General features: G+C 42.0%; 1 protein-coding gene and 1 long non-coding RNA gene across 2 annotated transcripts; both read left to right on the top strand.

The window, feature by feature from the left end:
- The first annotated feature begins 895 nt into the window (after window positions 1-895).
- Window positions 896-9,911, top strand: LOC108889962 (SH3 domain-binding protein 5). The gene is made up of 6 exons (XM_018686679.2): window positions 896-1,090; window positions 1,305-1,435; window positions 3,701-3,743; window positions 4,539-4,758; window positions 6,798-7,151; window positions 8,050-9,911. The coding sequence occupies exons 1-6, from the start codon at window positions 899-901 to the stop codon at window positions 8,265-8,267; spliced, it is 1,158 nt and encodes a 385-aa protein (XP_018542195.2). The 5' UTR covers window positions 896-898; the 3' UTR covers window positions 8,268-9,911.
- Window positions 9,912-10,427: 516 nt separating this feature from the next.
- LOC127139576 (uncharacterized) lies at window positions 10,428-14,266 on the top strand. The gene is made up of 5 exons (XR_007809802.1): window positions 10,428-10,645; window positions 11,190-11,658; window positions 12,032-12,500; window positions 12,742-13,188; window positions 13,678-14,266. It is a non-coding gene; the product is annotated as an uncharacterized LOC127139576 (long non-coding RNA).
- Window positions 14,267-14,671: the final 405 nt, after the last annotated feature.

A 14,671-nucleotide genomic window follows, 5' to 3' on the forward strand; every position in this document is an offset into this window, starting at 1 on the left:
AACAAGTTTTGATAATCATTTTTAGTTATTTTTCAAGCACAAACACCAAATATTCTCAGCTTCTCAAATGTTGAGGATTTTCTACTTTTCCATTTTGGTATCACTGTGAATTGATTATCTTTGGTTTTAGGTTGTTTACATGTGTCTCCTCAGGCTCAGGAAAGTGGGATCTGTATTTTACAGCTGTAGTACATGAACTACGTTAGTTACAACCCAAAAATATTTTCAGAAAATAATAAAATGCAGTATGACTGATGTTGCACAAAATCACAGTCATGTTAGATGTTAATTTCTCACACTGGACAACAGCAACTATACATTAGATTCTCCAGATTTTAAACTCACTCAAAGTAAACTTCAGATGTTATTTTCCTCCAGAAAAGGTTTGGAGGAGGACGATAGTTCCTGTGGAGAGAAAACAAGTGAAAGAATAAGAGGAACCACTTTTAATACAAAAACAAGTTACAGCTCTGTGGAAGACAAGTGCTTATTGTGTGCTGCTCCACAATGGATCCATGAAGATGATGTGGAGTTCAGTCTGAACAGTAGAAGAGGCTTGTGGGAGTAAATTGTATGGTGCATCTTTATTATTACTGAGTCACTGCTCCATCACTAACAGATGTAACATGTAGGAAATGATTTCTCCAGTGATCTACAGTATAAATCAAGACCAAGCTGCACAGGAAAAATAGTTTGACTCCTGACAGACTGACCCTCATTTGCCTCTTGCTGAGCACAGTCAGTGAGTGTAGATATAATAAATAATATAAGTAAATAAATAAATGGACCACAATGACTTGGAGTGGTAATAGTTTAAAATAGAGAGTTTATACAGAGAAATCCTGCAGCCCCAGCTGGTCTCTAATGGTGTTACTAGAATGATCCTTACTTACTAATAATGTGTGTCTCTGTGTCTGTCCTGCAGGCCCAGCTGGAGGCCCAGAAGGCCACCCAGGACTTCCAGAGAGCCACCGAGGTTCTGAGGGCAGCAAAGGAGACCATCTCCCTGGCTGAGCAGAGGCTCCTGGAGGAGGACAACCGGCAGTTTGACTCCGCCTGGCAGGAGATGCTGAACCACGCCACCCAGCGGGTGAGGAGGGGAGGCGGGAGAGTTAACCCCAGGGACAGAAAAAGATTTTTTAAATTTATTTTATTTATGTTTTGTTTCCATTTCATTTTGTGGGAAGAAATCGTTTTATTACTTCCACCTTCCACTGACTGGACGCTATGTAAACTCTTGGTCTTCCTGTTTACTTATTAAGATTCTTCACGAACTGACTGTGAGCTCTGATTGGCTGTCACAGGTGATGGAGGCGGAGCACAGCAAGACGAGAAGCGAGCTGGTGCACAAGGAGACGGCGGCGAAGTACACAGCAGCGATCAGCCGCATGAAACAGCTGGAGAAGAAACTCAAACGCACCATCAACAAGTCCAAGTAAGAAACGTGCAAAAAGAAACTCATTTAACAATTTGACAGAAAGCTGGACAATGGGATTTAATAATCTGGTGTCTGTGGTGAGATTTCTGCACAAACTATTTGTTTTACGTCAGATGCCGATGGCAGGAAAACCTGGGAAGTATCCAAGAAAAGTTTGATGCTCCTGAGGAGAGTTCCAGTGGGATTACAAAATTATGATTTAGCCTCAAAATATGACTTTATTCTCAACTTTAGTGATGTTTATTGTTCCTGATAGATTGTCACAGTTCCAAGAGTCTGGGGCTCAACAGACTATTTTGTGTATTTAAAAGCAAACCCTCCTGATCAGACGCTACAGACCAACAGTGTTTTCATCTCTCTAGTTTCCAGCCTGGTTTTATATTTGGACATTAATTGTGTTCTTTGCTGGCATGTGGTCACAGCCTCTAAAGCAGACTGTCAGTGCACGACTGGCCGCCTGTGGGTGATGTTAGCCAAATGTTCAGCCGCTCACAAAGAAGTGAAGTCTTTGTGTTTCTGCCAGCCCCAGCAACAGGGAGTGAGAGATAAGCAGCCCACGAGTCTCACTTGAGATCCAAGACACTTTCTCTCTGTCCTGCCACCAGAAAAAAAAAAACATCTAATGAAGTGGAGCTGTTTTCAGTGCCAGGTGATGTGGTTTCTGGTTTCCATGCAGATTAAAAGAATCCAGACGTCTTTTACTGGAACGTGCAGATCGCTCTTCTGTTGTCAGCTGAAAGTGGCTGCTCTCTAAAGCAGTGAAACCTGGTCTCAGTCAAAACCACATCATAACCACATCTCTGTTTATTATAAACAGTCAGGTGTTGAAGGGGAAGTCCGGCAAAATCTGGCACAGTCACGAGTTGATGCCCTGCTACAGCGTCACAAGTTAAAGGAAATGATATGGCTGCTGCACAGGAACTTTAGAATTAGTAATGTACCAGGTGACATCTGTGAAATGGAATTCATTTGAATGAAAAATCACCTTCAGTACTTTTAATTGCAGACTGAGCTCATTTCCCATGCATTTTTCATTTTGCAAAGTTCAGTGTTTTTCTGTCCAGAGTTTCTCAGAAATCAGATGTTCAACTTTCACAGATTTGTCGCCCTGATTTTTCTACAAAGGCACAAACAGAGTCAGAGCAGCTCTACCCTACATTTATGTCTCCACAAAGTTTATTTAGATTTCTGCTGAAAGGAAAAAGATCTCTGACAATAATGGTTTAGAAGAAACAGCTCGGAAAATGCTTCCAGCAAGAAACTGGGAGAGAAAATGCAAATGAACTGAGTCCCTGTAAGTAAGTTAAATGATGAAACTGCAGACTACTTTAAACTCTATATTTAAAATCCAAATTTTCATTAATGTTGTATTCTCTAAACAAGTTATCACTGAGAGATAAAATAGGTGGATCATTTTGGTGATTAATTGAGGAAACAAAGAGTTCATAGAACAGAAAAACCGGTTATAAAGAACTGAAACATCACATAAAACCCTCCCTCCATCCCCATGTCTAAACCTCATCATCGTATAAACCTAACTTGTATAAAACTTGGCCTCCTGCTTTATCCAGCAGGAATCCATTTTAGAGACCTCTCCCAGTCAGAGATGGATCTGTCCACCCCCGTGGTGTTGGTCACTTGTTCGCCCAATTGCTTAAGTCCAAAAATTACACTCATAAAAAGCTACATGGGGCTAAAACATGGCTGGAAAATTCCTCACAGTCACTGATGATGCTGCACTGTTTGTTTCTAACGTCGTCCCTGCTGATCACTGACTCAGTCGTGACACAGTCTGACAGGAAGTGAAGGTTTAAACTCGTGTTATTACTGAACCGAAGGATCTGAATATAGGATGAACTGTATGATCGGAGAGATCTGGATCTTGACGTAAAATGTCATTAGAAATAGGTATTTTGACGTATTTTTATAATGGAAGAACAAAGTATAAATTTGTACTGACTGCAGGTCAGTTCCAGTTCTTGTAATTATACTTTGTACTTGGTTCAGTGTATATATGTATATAAAGATACGTCCTGTATTTTTTCTGGATCCTGTCTCTGTGAATTATCAGCCGTGTGTTGCCTCAGCAGGGCGTTAATCCGTTCTGCATCGCTCACTCATCCAACATCACAACCCCTTTATCTCCCTCTCCTCCCCCGGGTTGCCATGGTGATGATGTGGGTACTGCTCTTTTCTGGGTTACTCTGTAGTTTTCCCCTCTGATCTAATCTCTTCCTCTCTCCTCCTCCTCCTCCTCCACAGGCCCTACTTTGAGATGAAGGCGAAGTACTATCTGCAGCTGGAGGTACGTGATGGTCGCTCAGCTCTAATTTACTTGACCCCATTGATCACCATTAAAGTTACTCCATTCAGTTCAGTTTTATTTATCTAGCGCCAAATCACAACAGAAGTTATCTCAAGGCACTTTTCATACAGAGCAGGTCCAGACTGTACTCTAGACCTAGTCTGAGTATAGACCGTTATGAGGACACTGTTCTCTGTTGCCACTGTTTATGTTGTGTTGTTGCTTGATCGGGTTAAATACTCTGACCACAAACTGTTGTAGAGGAGTCGACGTGCTTAAGGCTACGATTAGACTGGAGTTAAAGCACGAACTGCAGCTGGGAGCAACAAGAGTTTGACAATAACTCATAAGTTGTTTAATTAGCTTTAGATGGTGGCTGCTTCCAACAGGCCAGTTATCTATAGAAACATGTCAAACCTGCACTGTATCCAGCTTCTTCTCTCTGCCTGCTACTTGGCTAAACTATTCAAGGAAAGGTTTGATCATTTTCTGTGGATGTCTCGACAACTTTTTACCCTGGGTTCATTGGGATTCATGTAACTGTGAATCAAAGCTGCTTTACAGAATGGCCAGTCACCAGATCTCCGAGTACTTAAGGGAGAATTTAGAGTGGTGTGTTTAACACTGAGGATCTTTTGAAGCATCATCCCTCCTGTGCAGCTCAGAGAGTTCATTAAAATGAGCACTGAGGCTTTTTTTAGAGGCTAAATGAGGTCCAGTGTGGTTTTGTTGTTGTTGTCTGTCGTCCATGACTTCCATCATAATCCTCCTCCCTCTTTTTTCTCTCTCTTCCAGAACCTGAAGAAGAACGTGGACGAGCGGCAGGCCAAGCTGTCTCAGGCCAAAGGCGAGTACAAGACGGCCCTGAGGAACCTGGAGATGATCTCAGACGAGATCCACGAGCGACGGCGAAACTCCACCATAGGCCCCCGGGGCAGGGGCGTGGGCGCAGAGGGCGACAGCGTGTCTGGGGATGACATCTCCAGCTTCAAAATGGAGTCTGACGTAATATCCAGTGAGTACAGCACGACATGTCTCTCTCTCACCTCACCGCTTCAGTTTCAGTCTGAAGAAGATGTTTGTCACATAAACTCTTTTCACAGCCAATGCCCAAACGTTTGCTCTTCAGCGTGACTCAGTCGATTGTCCTGATGAGATAAAAGGCCAATTAGTAAAGGTCAAACCCTCCCCTCCCGCTGCTTTGCTGTCGACCTGCACAGTCGCAGCTGCTCACCTGGTGACTCTCTAAATGTCAGGGTTGGCTGTAATGAGATCTAGTCACTGTCCTGTTGTTATTTAGCCTCTTTTAGTTTAGACTGAACGGGTTTTATTCGAGAGGAAAAACTGATTATGCAAACTGATTCCCTGAGTAGAAATTGATTCTCTCTGGCTCAGGCAAAGCTGTTACTGGCACTTACCAGGTGGAGACAGACTCCTGAGGATCGATGCAAACGTCAGTGTGTTTATTTGAGAAAACAGAAACACACTTCAAATAGTCTAGACTTACGAATCCCACATAGTGAAATGATGTATTTCCTGACTGGTACACAGCTAACCCTAACCCTTTCTCTAGAACTAATTCTAACTAAGTCTTAGCTCTCGTGACACTTTGACTCTGTGAAAACCTGTAGAATTTGGTGGCTGTGAGAGCTCAATGCGCCTCCATCTTTACCTTCAGTGTTACAAACCGTATGATTATTTGCTGGTTTTTCTGGTCTTCTACATTGTGAATGAATATTTGTAGGTTTCAGACTTCAGTCATATGGATTATTCTGAGTAACTCAATAAAATCATAATTGAAATTTTATATTTTTCCAAATCAAGATTTTATTGGATGTAAATCCAAATTATCTATTTTCTGCTGACATTTTATTTAATAACCACAAACTAATTTCTATTACCTTGATTGTATTGATGAGGCAGAAATCTCAGAATTATAGAAAAACTCAGGAACAGAGAAGCTGTTGGTTTCTCAGGGTTTTTTCCCTCATCCTTTATTCCCATGTCATAGGTTTAATGAATCCTCAGTGTGTCCTATGTCCCCAGAACAACAGATAATGTAACAGTACAGTAGGTTTATGTTGTTATTTTGTCATGGCTCAAAATACTGCAACACCAGCCAGGAGTCTTAGTGTTGCCATAGAGAAGGAAATCAGAGCTGTAGTGAGTTCAAAGCATCCAGCAATGATTCAGTAGTTTATGGTAATTTGACTCAAGTCAACATGTTGTTGAAAGGTTGTTGTTTGCCAGTGGTCCAGATCAGTGGAGTCTCTGGACACGCAGAAACAGATCCACAGCTGAAGGAAATCAGTCTACAAAAATGGAAATCTGCCTTTTGTATCCTATCGGCCTTGACTGGGGAATTAATAGGATGGTGTTGCCATGGTAACCGCAGAGTAGTGTAGGCATCCAGTCCAAAGCTGATGGTGTGATTACAAGTTAACTCTTATGAAGAACGAATGTACAGCTGTGGCTGAACAGAGCAGATACTGACGGTGCATTCGTGTGCTTTGATTTCAGTCGGGGAAAATGAAACACCTTGACTGGATGTGACAGTTCAGAGTCCTCTCGGTTCTATTTATATATCAGTTTGCTCAAAGTCAGGTTTTTTTCTCTTATCCTCTCTTATCTTTGTTCATCCGTCCTTCCTTCTATCTTTTCATTTGTCTGTCCCTTTTTCCCCACCTCTCCTCCTCTGGTCTGTTGGCATCGTTTCCATCCATCAATTCCTCCCTCCCTCTCTTTTCCTTCATCTCCTCTTGCCATTCATTCCTTTCTCCCTTTCTGCCTTTTCATGCTGTGTCTCTTCCTTCATCTCTTTACGTGCACCCTCCTCTCTCTGCACCTTTTGCCTCCATTTCCCTCCTTCCTCCTTTAGTTTGTCCCTTTTCTTCCCTTCTCGTAAGTTCACCTCTGCCTCCTCGCTCTTCGTCTCCCTCCCTTTCTCTTTTTTTGTTTGTCCCTTTATAGAATAAATAAATGAATAAAAACTGACTCGACTTTTTCCATCTTCCCCTCCTGTCCTCTCCTTTCTTCCATGTGTCCCTCCTGCAGTGGCATCAGTGTGTTTCGATGACGAGGCGTGCGGCGGTGGCGGCAGCATCATGTCTGAAGAAGACTCGGAGACCCGCTCCACCTGCAGCTTGGGTTCGTCTCCCAGCAGCCCTCAGGATCTCACGTCGCCCTGCCCCTTCGCCAGCTCCTCGTCCACCTCATACACATCCTCCTCTGCCTCTCCGTCGCCGACTCCCTCCTCCTCCTCCTCGTCCCCTGCTCCTCCCTCCAGGCCCTGCAGTCTGGATCTTCCCAGCACGGTGTCGTTGTCTGACTTCAGCCTCATCTCGCCGGTGCTCGGGCCTCGCAGCGAGTGTAGCGGAGCGTCATCACCTGAATGCGACTTGGAGAGAGGTGGGTGATGGGAAACGTTTTAGCTGACATTGTTTTTGTGTCTGTTGTGTAGTCAAGGTTTGAACAGAAGGACTGCTGCTACAGTTAGTGTTGTGTCATATTGGGCAAGTGCTTAATCCATTTAATGCTGCTTAGTTGGTCACAGGTTGCATAAATTTAATTAACTATATCATTTAGAATTATTGAGATCTAGAGGAGAAAATAGAGATAATAATTAATTGTAAGCCATAAATAATTTCATTATTGATTAGTAGAGTTCATCAGTTAAAAAGTGGAAAAGTGTTTGGGTGAATGTGAGACTCAGCATCAGCTGTAAATAGGTCCATTTGTGTGCAGCACGTGCAGTTCCAGTTGAGATGGATGATGCTTGAGAATCTATTCTGGGTATGGCTACCTGTGTGACTCACACCTGCTCCACCAGGAGCTTATTAGTCACTGTGACAGTGAGAAGTGTTTCACCTGCAGGGAAGAGAAAACTGACTAAACTTCAGCTGTAATCAAACATTTACAGCTCAGTGTGTCTGTGAACAAAGTATAACAGAGATTTTAGGACCAGGATGTTAGAGGGGTGCTTTACCCTCGTCGTTACTCTTAATTGGATGCAGTTCCAGTCAGTCCGGATTCTCTGCTGACCACACTCTGTTTAATTAGAGGACCTGACCTCGTTCACAGTCCCCTGCTGGCCAAAACTGCAACAAGACATCACAACCAGTCACCCTCAAACACTTAGCAGCACCTGAATTCATAGGACAGGAACCACCCAGGTTCAAAAACACCGCAGTACAGCAGCTTGCACCAAAATCTGTCTGAGCCTGCTCAAGCTTAAAAAAATTGTCTTGAATAATTAATGGCCATTAAAAAAGACTTAACCATTCACTGACCTTCTCCTTCTCTGCAGGTGACCGGGCAGAGGGTGCAGAGGGGGATCTGGACAACGCTCCCACCACAAACAACAACAACAGCTCCACAACCAGCACCAAGAAGCCCTTCAGCCTGGAAGCCCGCTTCAGCTTCCTGAACCTGCGACGCCCTCGCACCGACAACACCAAAAAAATGGACAACTGCTCCCAAAAGGCTGAGCCTGGTCAGACCGGAGTCCTGCTCAAAGGAGTCTGAGGGACAAAAAGAGAACTTGTTAAGCGGGATCCTGACTCTGCCTCGACTCACTCCCACCCAATGATAAACTGCTGTTTATAAGCTAGCTGCCACAACTACACTCCATTCTCCAAACTCCACTATGTTGAAACTGTGTTGGTGAAGGGTGACGGGGAAAAGGATTCAAAAGTTCTGCATTATTTTTCATGTCCTTTCTGACCCAGTAACAGCTGAAAAAGCTGCTGTCACAAAAATGAACATTTATTAATGTTAAATGGCACTTAGCATGTTGTCATCCATGCAGAGGTGATGTTCCGCTTCAACGTCTAAAGAATGTGGACATGTTCAATAAATAACCACCTGCTGTACACTCCTGTATTTGATATATGACTATGATGTATTTTCTCAAGTTGTGTCTGTGAATTGTTCAGGTTTAGCTGCTGTGGACCCTCAGACGCTTAAGCTGTTTATTTTCCATGTTAGCTACTTAAAGTATAATTCTGGTTCAGTTGAGCTTTTGCCTCTCATGCCTACTTTTTGCCACAGTGATGATTGTGTTTTAAATTTAAGTCCCTCTGATGCACATTCAGCAAAGTTACTGATATTTAAACACAGTGTGTCCTTTGAATTCAAAAACAGTTGTATTACAGATAAACATACAAATACATATAAATATCTGAATGTGATTAGGTAACACCTTACTTCAGATGAGAAGCAGTGTTTCACTGTCCTCTCTGCTTTGAAATGAAACTATGTCACTTTGGTTTGTTGAAACAAATGAAAAGTTACATTTAAGAGAAATAAAACACACCTTTTATTTAATTCAGTACACTCTACTTTTTTCCTGCTACAACCTATTGTGGTTGTTGGTTACAACCAGTAGGATAGAGTTTACCTATTTACTGTCATTTCACTGATATAATGATTCTTCTCTTCGTGTGTTACTGTTACACTAGATTTGATCATGTCACAGAAACTTCTCAGTGATTTTCTCAAACAAATGAAACACAGCAAGGAATTACATCTACCCTTATTCTACAATTGCCACTTGTGACCAAAGTGGCTGCTGTTCAATTAAAGTTGACATTTTCTGTTTTGACCTTCTAAAATGTGAAGATTTGTTTTATATCACTGTTTATCTGTAAAGACATCTGGTCATGGCGCCTTGTTCAGATGTTATCATTATATAGATTACATTTTATGGAAAAGAGAATTGATCAGTTAATCATACAAATAATTTTTATGTCTGATATCTGTCACATGGTTTGTCACATTCAGGGACAGAATTTGGTTGGAAAATGTGGAAACACGACAGACTGCTCTCACAAATACAATATGCAATATAAAAACGGTTCAAATGTAAACTGTCAAAAGTGCTTTGTATAATTATTTACCATTTACCCTTACTCTGCTCAGTGTACTGGACAGTAACATTTCAGAGCTATGTAAAGAGGTAATGTCCCTGTCCCTGAGGGCTCCAAACTGGAGTCTCTATATTTCCAACAACAAAAACATCAACCATATTGAAAGACAAACCTATACACGCTTCAGTATTTGCCAAGACATGACTCTGGAGCTCTGTGCTGCATCTTGGGATGGACACTTACTGTAAAACCAGGAGTTTTTGGATGCAAATAAATGAATGAAGAAGGCAGTTTTCGTGCATGTGGTGTGAAAAGCAAATTGTTTCTCATGCTGGTGGATTATGAATATATTATGGTGTGTCACTGAAGATTTTAGAGGCTAACAGAAAGATTTATGGCTCCAAGAATGAAAAATAAATGTTACACATTGTTAGGCTGAATGTCTTACATCTTGTGAAAGGAATAGTTTCAGGAATACTCTAAAATTTAACCATTGTTTTTCTTGCGTGTGAGTAGCTGGGTGCTACGGACCCTTTTTAGTGCTAACCAGTGGTTACTACTTCATAGACGCACTTTAATTTGAGTTTCTTTGGTTTCTAAAAGAGGCAAAGCATCAAAACGTTCATGCAGTTAATGTGTCAACGGCGGATTCTTTGTATGCTCCACATCCAGATCCAAACCTTAATGGTATCCTACCTTCCCCATGGATGTATTATTAGACCAATCAGAGGCGGTTAGAGGCGGCTAGGCGGAACAGAATCCGCCTATTGGCGTTTCTTCCTGTCGTTGTTGCCTTGCGCGTGCTGTCATTGGCCGCGTCACGTGTCGTCATCGTTCTTGACGTTTCTGGGAGGAGCGCAAAGGAGCGGAAGTCGGAAACAGATTGAAACGAACGCTTGAACCGTTGACCCCGGTTTGTCAGTACTGTGAGAAAACTGAATTACCGAAGGAACTTGGATGCTAAAACAAGCGTTTGAGCTGCTTTACTGTCGAGTAGGAGTCAGCCTGGACGCTGAATACACCTACGGCGCCAAGGTAAGGCTAAGTAGTGATCTAGCTAGCTGCTAGCGGTAGTATCTGCGCTAGCGGCGTGCGATAGCATTAGACTTCTCTTCTTCTTTTGACCTAATTTCCATTGTCAGACGTGTTTATCGTGTGGATAAGAGTGTGTTTGTGTTGTCGTGACTGAGGCATCCCTGACATGAATTGTGGACCCCCACCGTTAACGGGTGAAAACACAAAGAGCTCTTGATAGTCTGTCTTATTTCTGATGTATGCGTTTACAGTCACTTTACCGATATTTTCATTATCTCTTTGTAACTTTGTGTTCCACCTTGATCATTTGAACTCAGTTTAAAGCGGTCTATCGTGTCGTTGTCATCGTTTTGTGTCTATTTTTGGTCATTTTGTATTATTTTGCCTCTGTACCTGGTTGCTTTACACCTGGATATCAGCGTTAGCATTAGTGGCGAACGTTAGCATTAGCCTTATCGTCGGGGCACCTTACGGAAGTTGATGAGGAATAGGTAGTAGTGTATTGATAATTTTCCTCTGTATGTTTCTCTTTGATTTCCTTCAGGTGTCACCACTTTTTCCACCACATCGTCCATGATCGCCCGAGACATTGTCAACGATCGGAGAGACATTGTTGAGGATGAGGGAGACATGGTCCACGATCAGAGACGTCGTCTATGGTCGCAGAGACCTTGTCAACGACGAGAGAGACGTTGTCCATGGTCAGAGACATTGTCCCATGCTTCGTAGAGACCTTGCGATAGAATCGGCGGAGACGGGGGTCACCGATTTGACGGCACTGCCCGCGATCATGGAGACATTGTCGATGATCACAGAGACAGCGTCTATGATCTCAGAGACATCGTCCACGATCACAAAGACATTGTCCATGATCACAGAGACTTTGTCCATAATCTCAGAGACATTGTCCGCGATCACAGAGACATAGTCCACGATCACAGAGACGTAGTCCATGATTACAGAAAGTCTCATTCAATGAGGAAGTTCTTTGAGACCAGGACAGAGGCCTCCAGGTAATTCACAAACAGCTTTACATCAACTGTCCAGCACAGAGCACTGACATTAAACTGTTTATGTTCAGTGTTCAGTATAAGAGGAAAGTGTTAGGACAAAAGTAATCTGCAATATAAAAGCAATGCATAAGTAATAGTAATCCAAAAAGAAGTAAAAATTTCACGTTATAGTAAAACATCAAAAATGTCACAGTGTACTAAGGTATACAAATGTCAAATGTTATTGTTAAGGATCAGTCAAAATGGGATTAAAGGTTCTGGTTCAGCTGTAATGTTGAATATTTCTGTGTTTTCATGGTTTAACTGTTGATGAGGAATAGGTAGTAGTGTATTGATCATTTTCCTCTGTATGTTTCTCTTTGATTTCCTTCAGGTGTCACCACTTTTTCCACCACATCATCCATGATCGCCCGAGACATCGTCCACGATCGGAGAGACATTGTTGAGGATGAGGGAGACATGGTCCACGATCAGAGACGTCGTCTATGGTCGCAGAGACCTTGTCAAAGACGAGAGAGACGTTGTCCATGGTCAGAGACATTGTCCCATGCTTCGTAGAGACCTTGCGATAGAATCGGCGGAGACGGGGGTCACCGATTTGACGGCACTGCCCGCGATCATGGAGACATTGTCGATGATCACAGAGACAGCGTCTATGATCTCAGAGACATCGTCCACGATCACAAAGACATTGTCCATGATCACAGAGACTTTGTCCATAATCTCAGAGACATTGTCCGCGATCACAGAGACATAGTCCACGATCACAGAGACGTAGTCCATGATTACAGAAAGTCTCATTCAATGAGGAAGTTCTTTGAGACCAGGACAGAGGCCTCCAGGTAATTCACAAACAGCTTTACATCAACTGTCCAGCACAGAGAACTGACATTAATGTCACAGTATACTAAGGTATACAAATGTCAAATGTTATTGTTAAGGATCAGTCAAAATGGGATTAAAGGTTCTGGTTCAGCTGTAATGTTGAATATTTCTGTGTTTTCATGGTTTAACTGTTGATGAGGAATAGGTAGTAGTGTATTGATCATTTTCCTCTGTATGTTTCTCTTTGATTTCCTTCAGGTGTCACCACTTTTTCCACCACATCGTCCACGATTGCTGAGACATCGTCAACGATCGGAGAGACATTGTTGAGGATGAGGGAGACATGGTCCACGATCAGAGACGTCGTCTATGGTCGCAGAGACCTTGTCAAAGACGAGAGAGACGTTGTCCATGGTCAGAGACATTGTCCCATGCTTCGTAGAGACCTTGCGATAGAATCGGCGGAGACTGGGGTCACCGATTTGACGGCACTGCCCGCGATCATGGAGACATTGTCGATGATCACAGAGACAGCGTCTATGATCTCAGAGACATCGTCCACGATCACAAAGACATTGTCCATGATCACAGAGACTTTGCCCATAATCTCAGAGACATTGTCCGCGATCACAAAGACGTAGTCCACGATCACAGAAAGTCTCATTCAATGAGGAAGTTCTTTGAGACCAGGACAGAGGCCTCCAGGTAATGCACAAACAGCTTTACATCAACTGTCCAGCACAGAGCACTGACATTAAACTGTTTATATTCAGTGTTCAGTATATGAGGAAAGTGTAATAATAGAAGTCACATTAAAGTGAGACATCTACATGAAAACAACACATCAAAATAAACAGCACAAGTTAAAATCCTGCATTCAGAAATTGACTCAACTGATAGTGTTTATTATTGTTGTGCAGTTCACAGTAACATACACGATTTCTTCAGTGATTTGTTGATAGACACAATTAATAATCATTTAACTTTTTCCCAAATATTTGTTGTTGTTGGTTCTTCAGGAGGTGATGACAGTCAACTGTTGATTTTCTGAAACAGCCTCTAATGTTTGTTAAATGTTCTGGTTCAGCTGTAATGTTGAATATTTCTGTGTTTTCATGGTTTAACTGTTGATGAGGAATAGGTAGTAGTGTATTGATCATTTTCCTCTGTATGTTTCTCTTTGATTTCCTTCAGGTGTCACCACTTTTTCCACCACATCGTCCATGATCGCCCGAGACATCGTCCACGATCGGAGAGACATTGTTGAGGATGAGGGAGACATGGTCCACGATCAGAGACGTCGTCTATGGTCGCAGAGACCTTGTCAAAGACGAGAGAGACGTTGTCCATGGTCAGAGACATTGTCCCATGCTTCGTAGAGACCTTGCGATAGAATCGGCGGAGACTGGGGTCACCGATTTGACGGCACTGCCCGCGATCATGGAGACATTGTCGATGATCACACAGACAGCGTCTATGATCTCAGAGACATCGTCCACGATCACAGAGACTTTGTCCATAATCTCAGAGACTTTGTCCATAATCTCAGAGACTTTGTCCATAATCTCAGAGACTTTGTCCATAATCTCAGAGACTTTGTCCGCGATCACAGAGCCGTAGTCCACGATCACAGAGAGTCTTCGTACAATGAAGAAGTTCTTTGAGACCAGGACAGAGTCCTCCAGGTAATTCAAGTAATGTAAAAGTAATGAGCAACAACAGAAGTAAGATGTAATAGTCATAGTAATCTGTTACTGGATTTAGTTTCAACAGTAAAAGTTATCTTCACTGTACAAATAAAATTTATTTGAATTTAATTGAATTGAATCTGTAAATTGTAAAATGTGATAAGAAAAAATTTATGTAATGCTAAAATTAATTTAATACTAGAGTAAAACTAACAAGTAATATAAAAGCTATGCAGAAATAATAGCAATCCAAAATAGAAGTTAAAATATGTTGTTATAATAACACATCAAAAATGTTAAAAATGTCAAAATGTAGTAAGGCATCAAAAATGGTCAAACAATGTCACAGTATAGTAAGGCATCAACAATGGTCAAAAATGGTCAAAAATGTCATAGTATAGTAAGGTATCAAAAATGGTCAAAAATGGCCAAAAAATGTCTTAGTATACTATGGCATGAAAAACAATCAAAAATGTCATACTATAGTAAGACGTCAAAAA

This window comes from Lates calcarifer, unplaced genomic scaffold (genome assembly GCF_001640805.2).
Source record: "Lates calcarifer isolate ASB-BC8 unplaced genomic scaffold, TLL_Latcal_v3 _unitig_1665_quiver_1604, whole genome shotgun sequence".
Lineage (NCBI taxonomy): Eukaryota > Metazoa > Chordata > Actinopteri > Centropomidae > Lates > Lates calcarifer.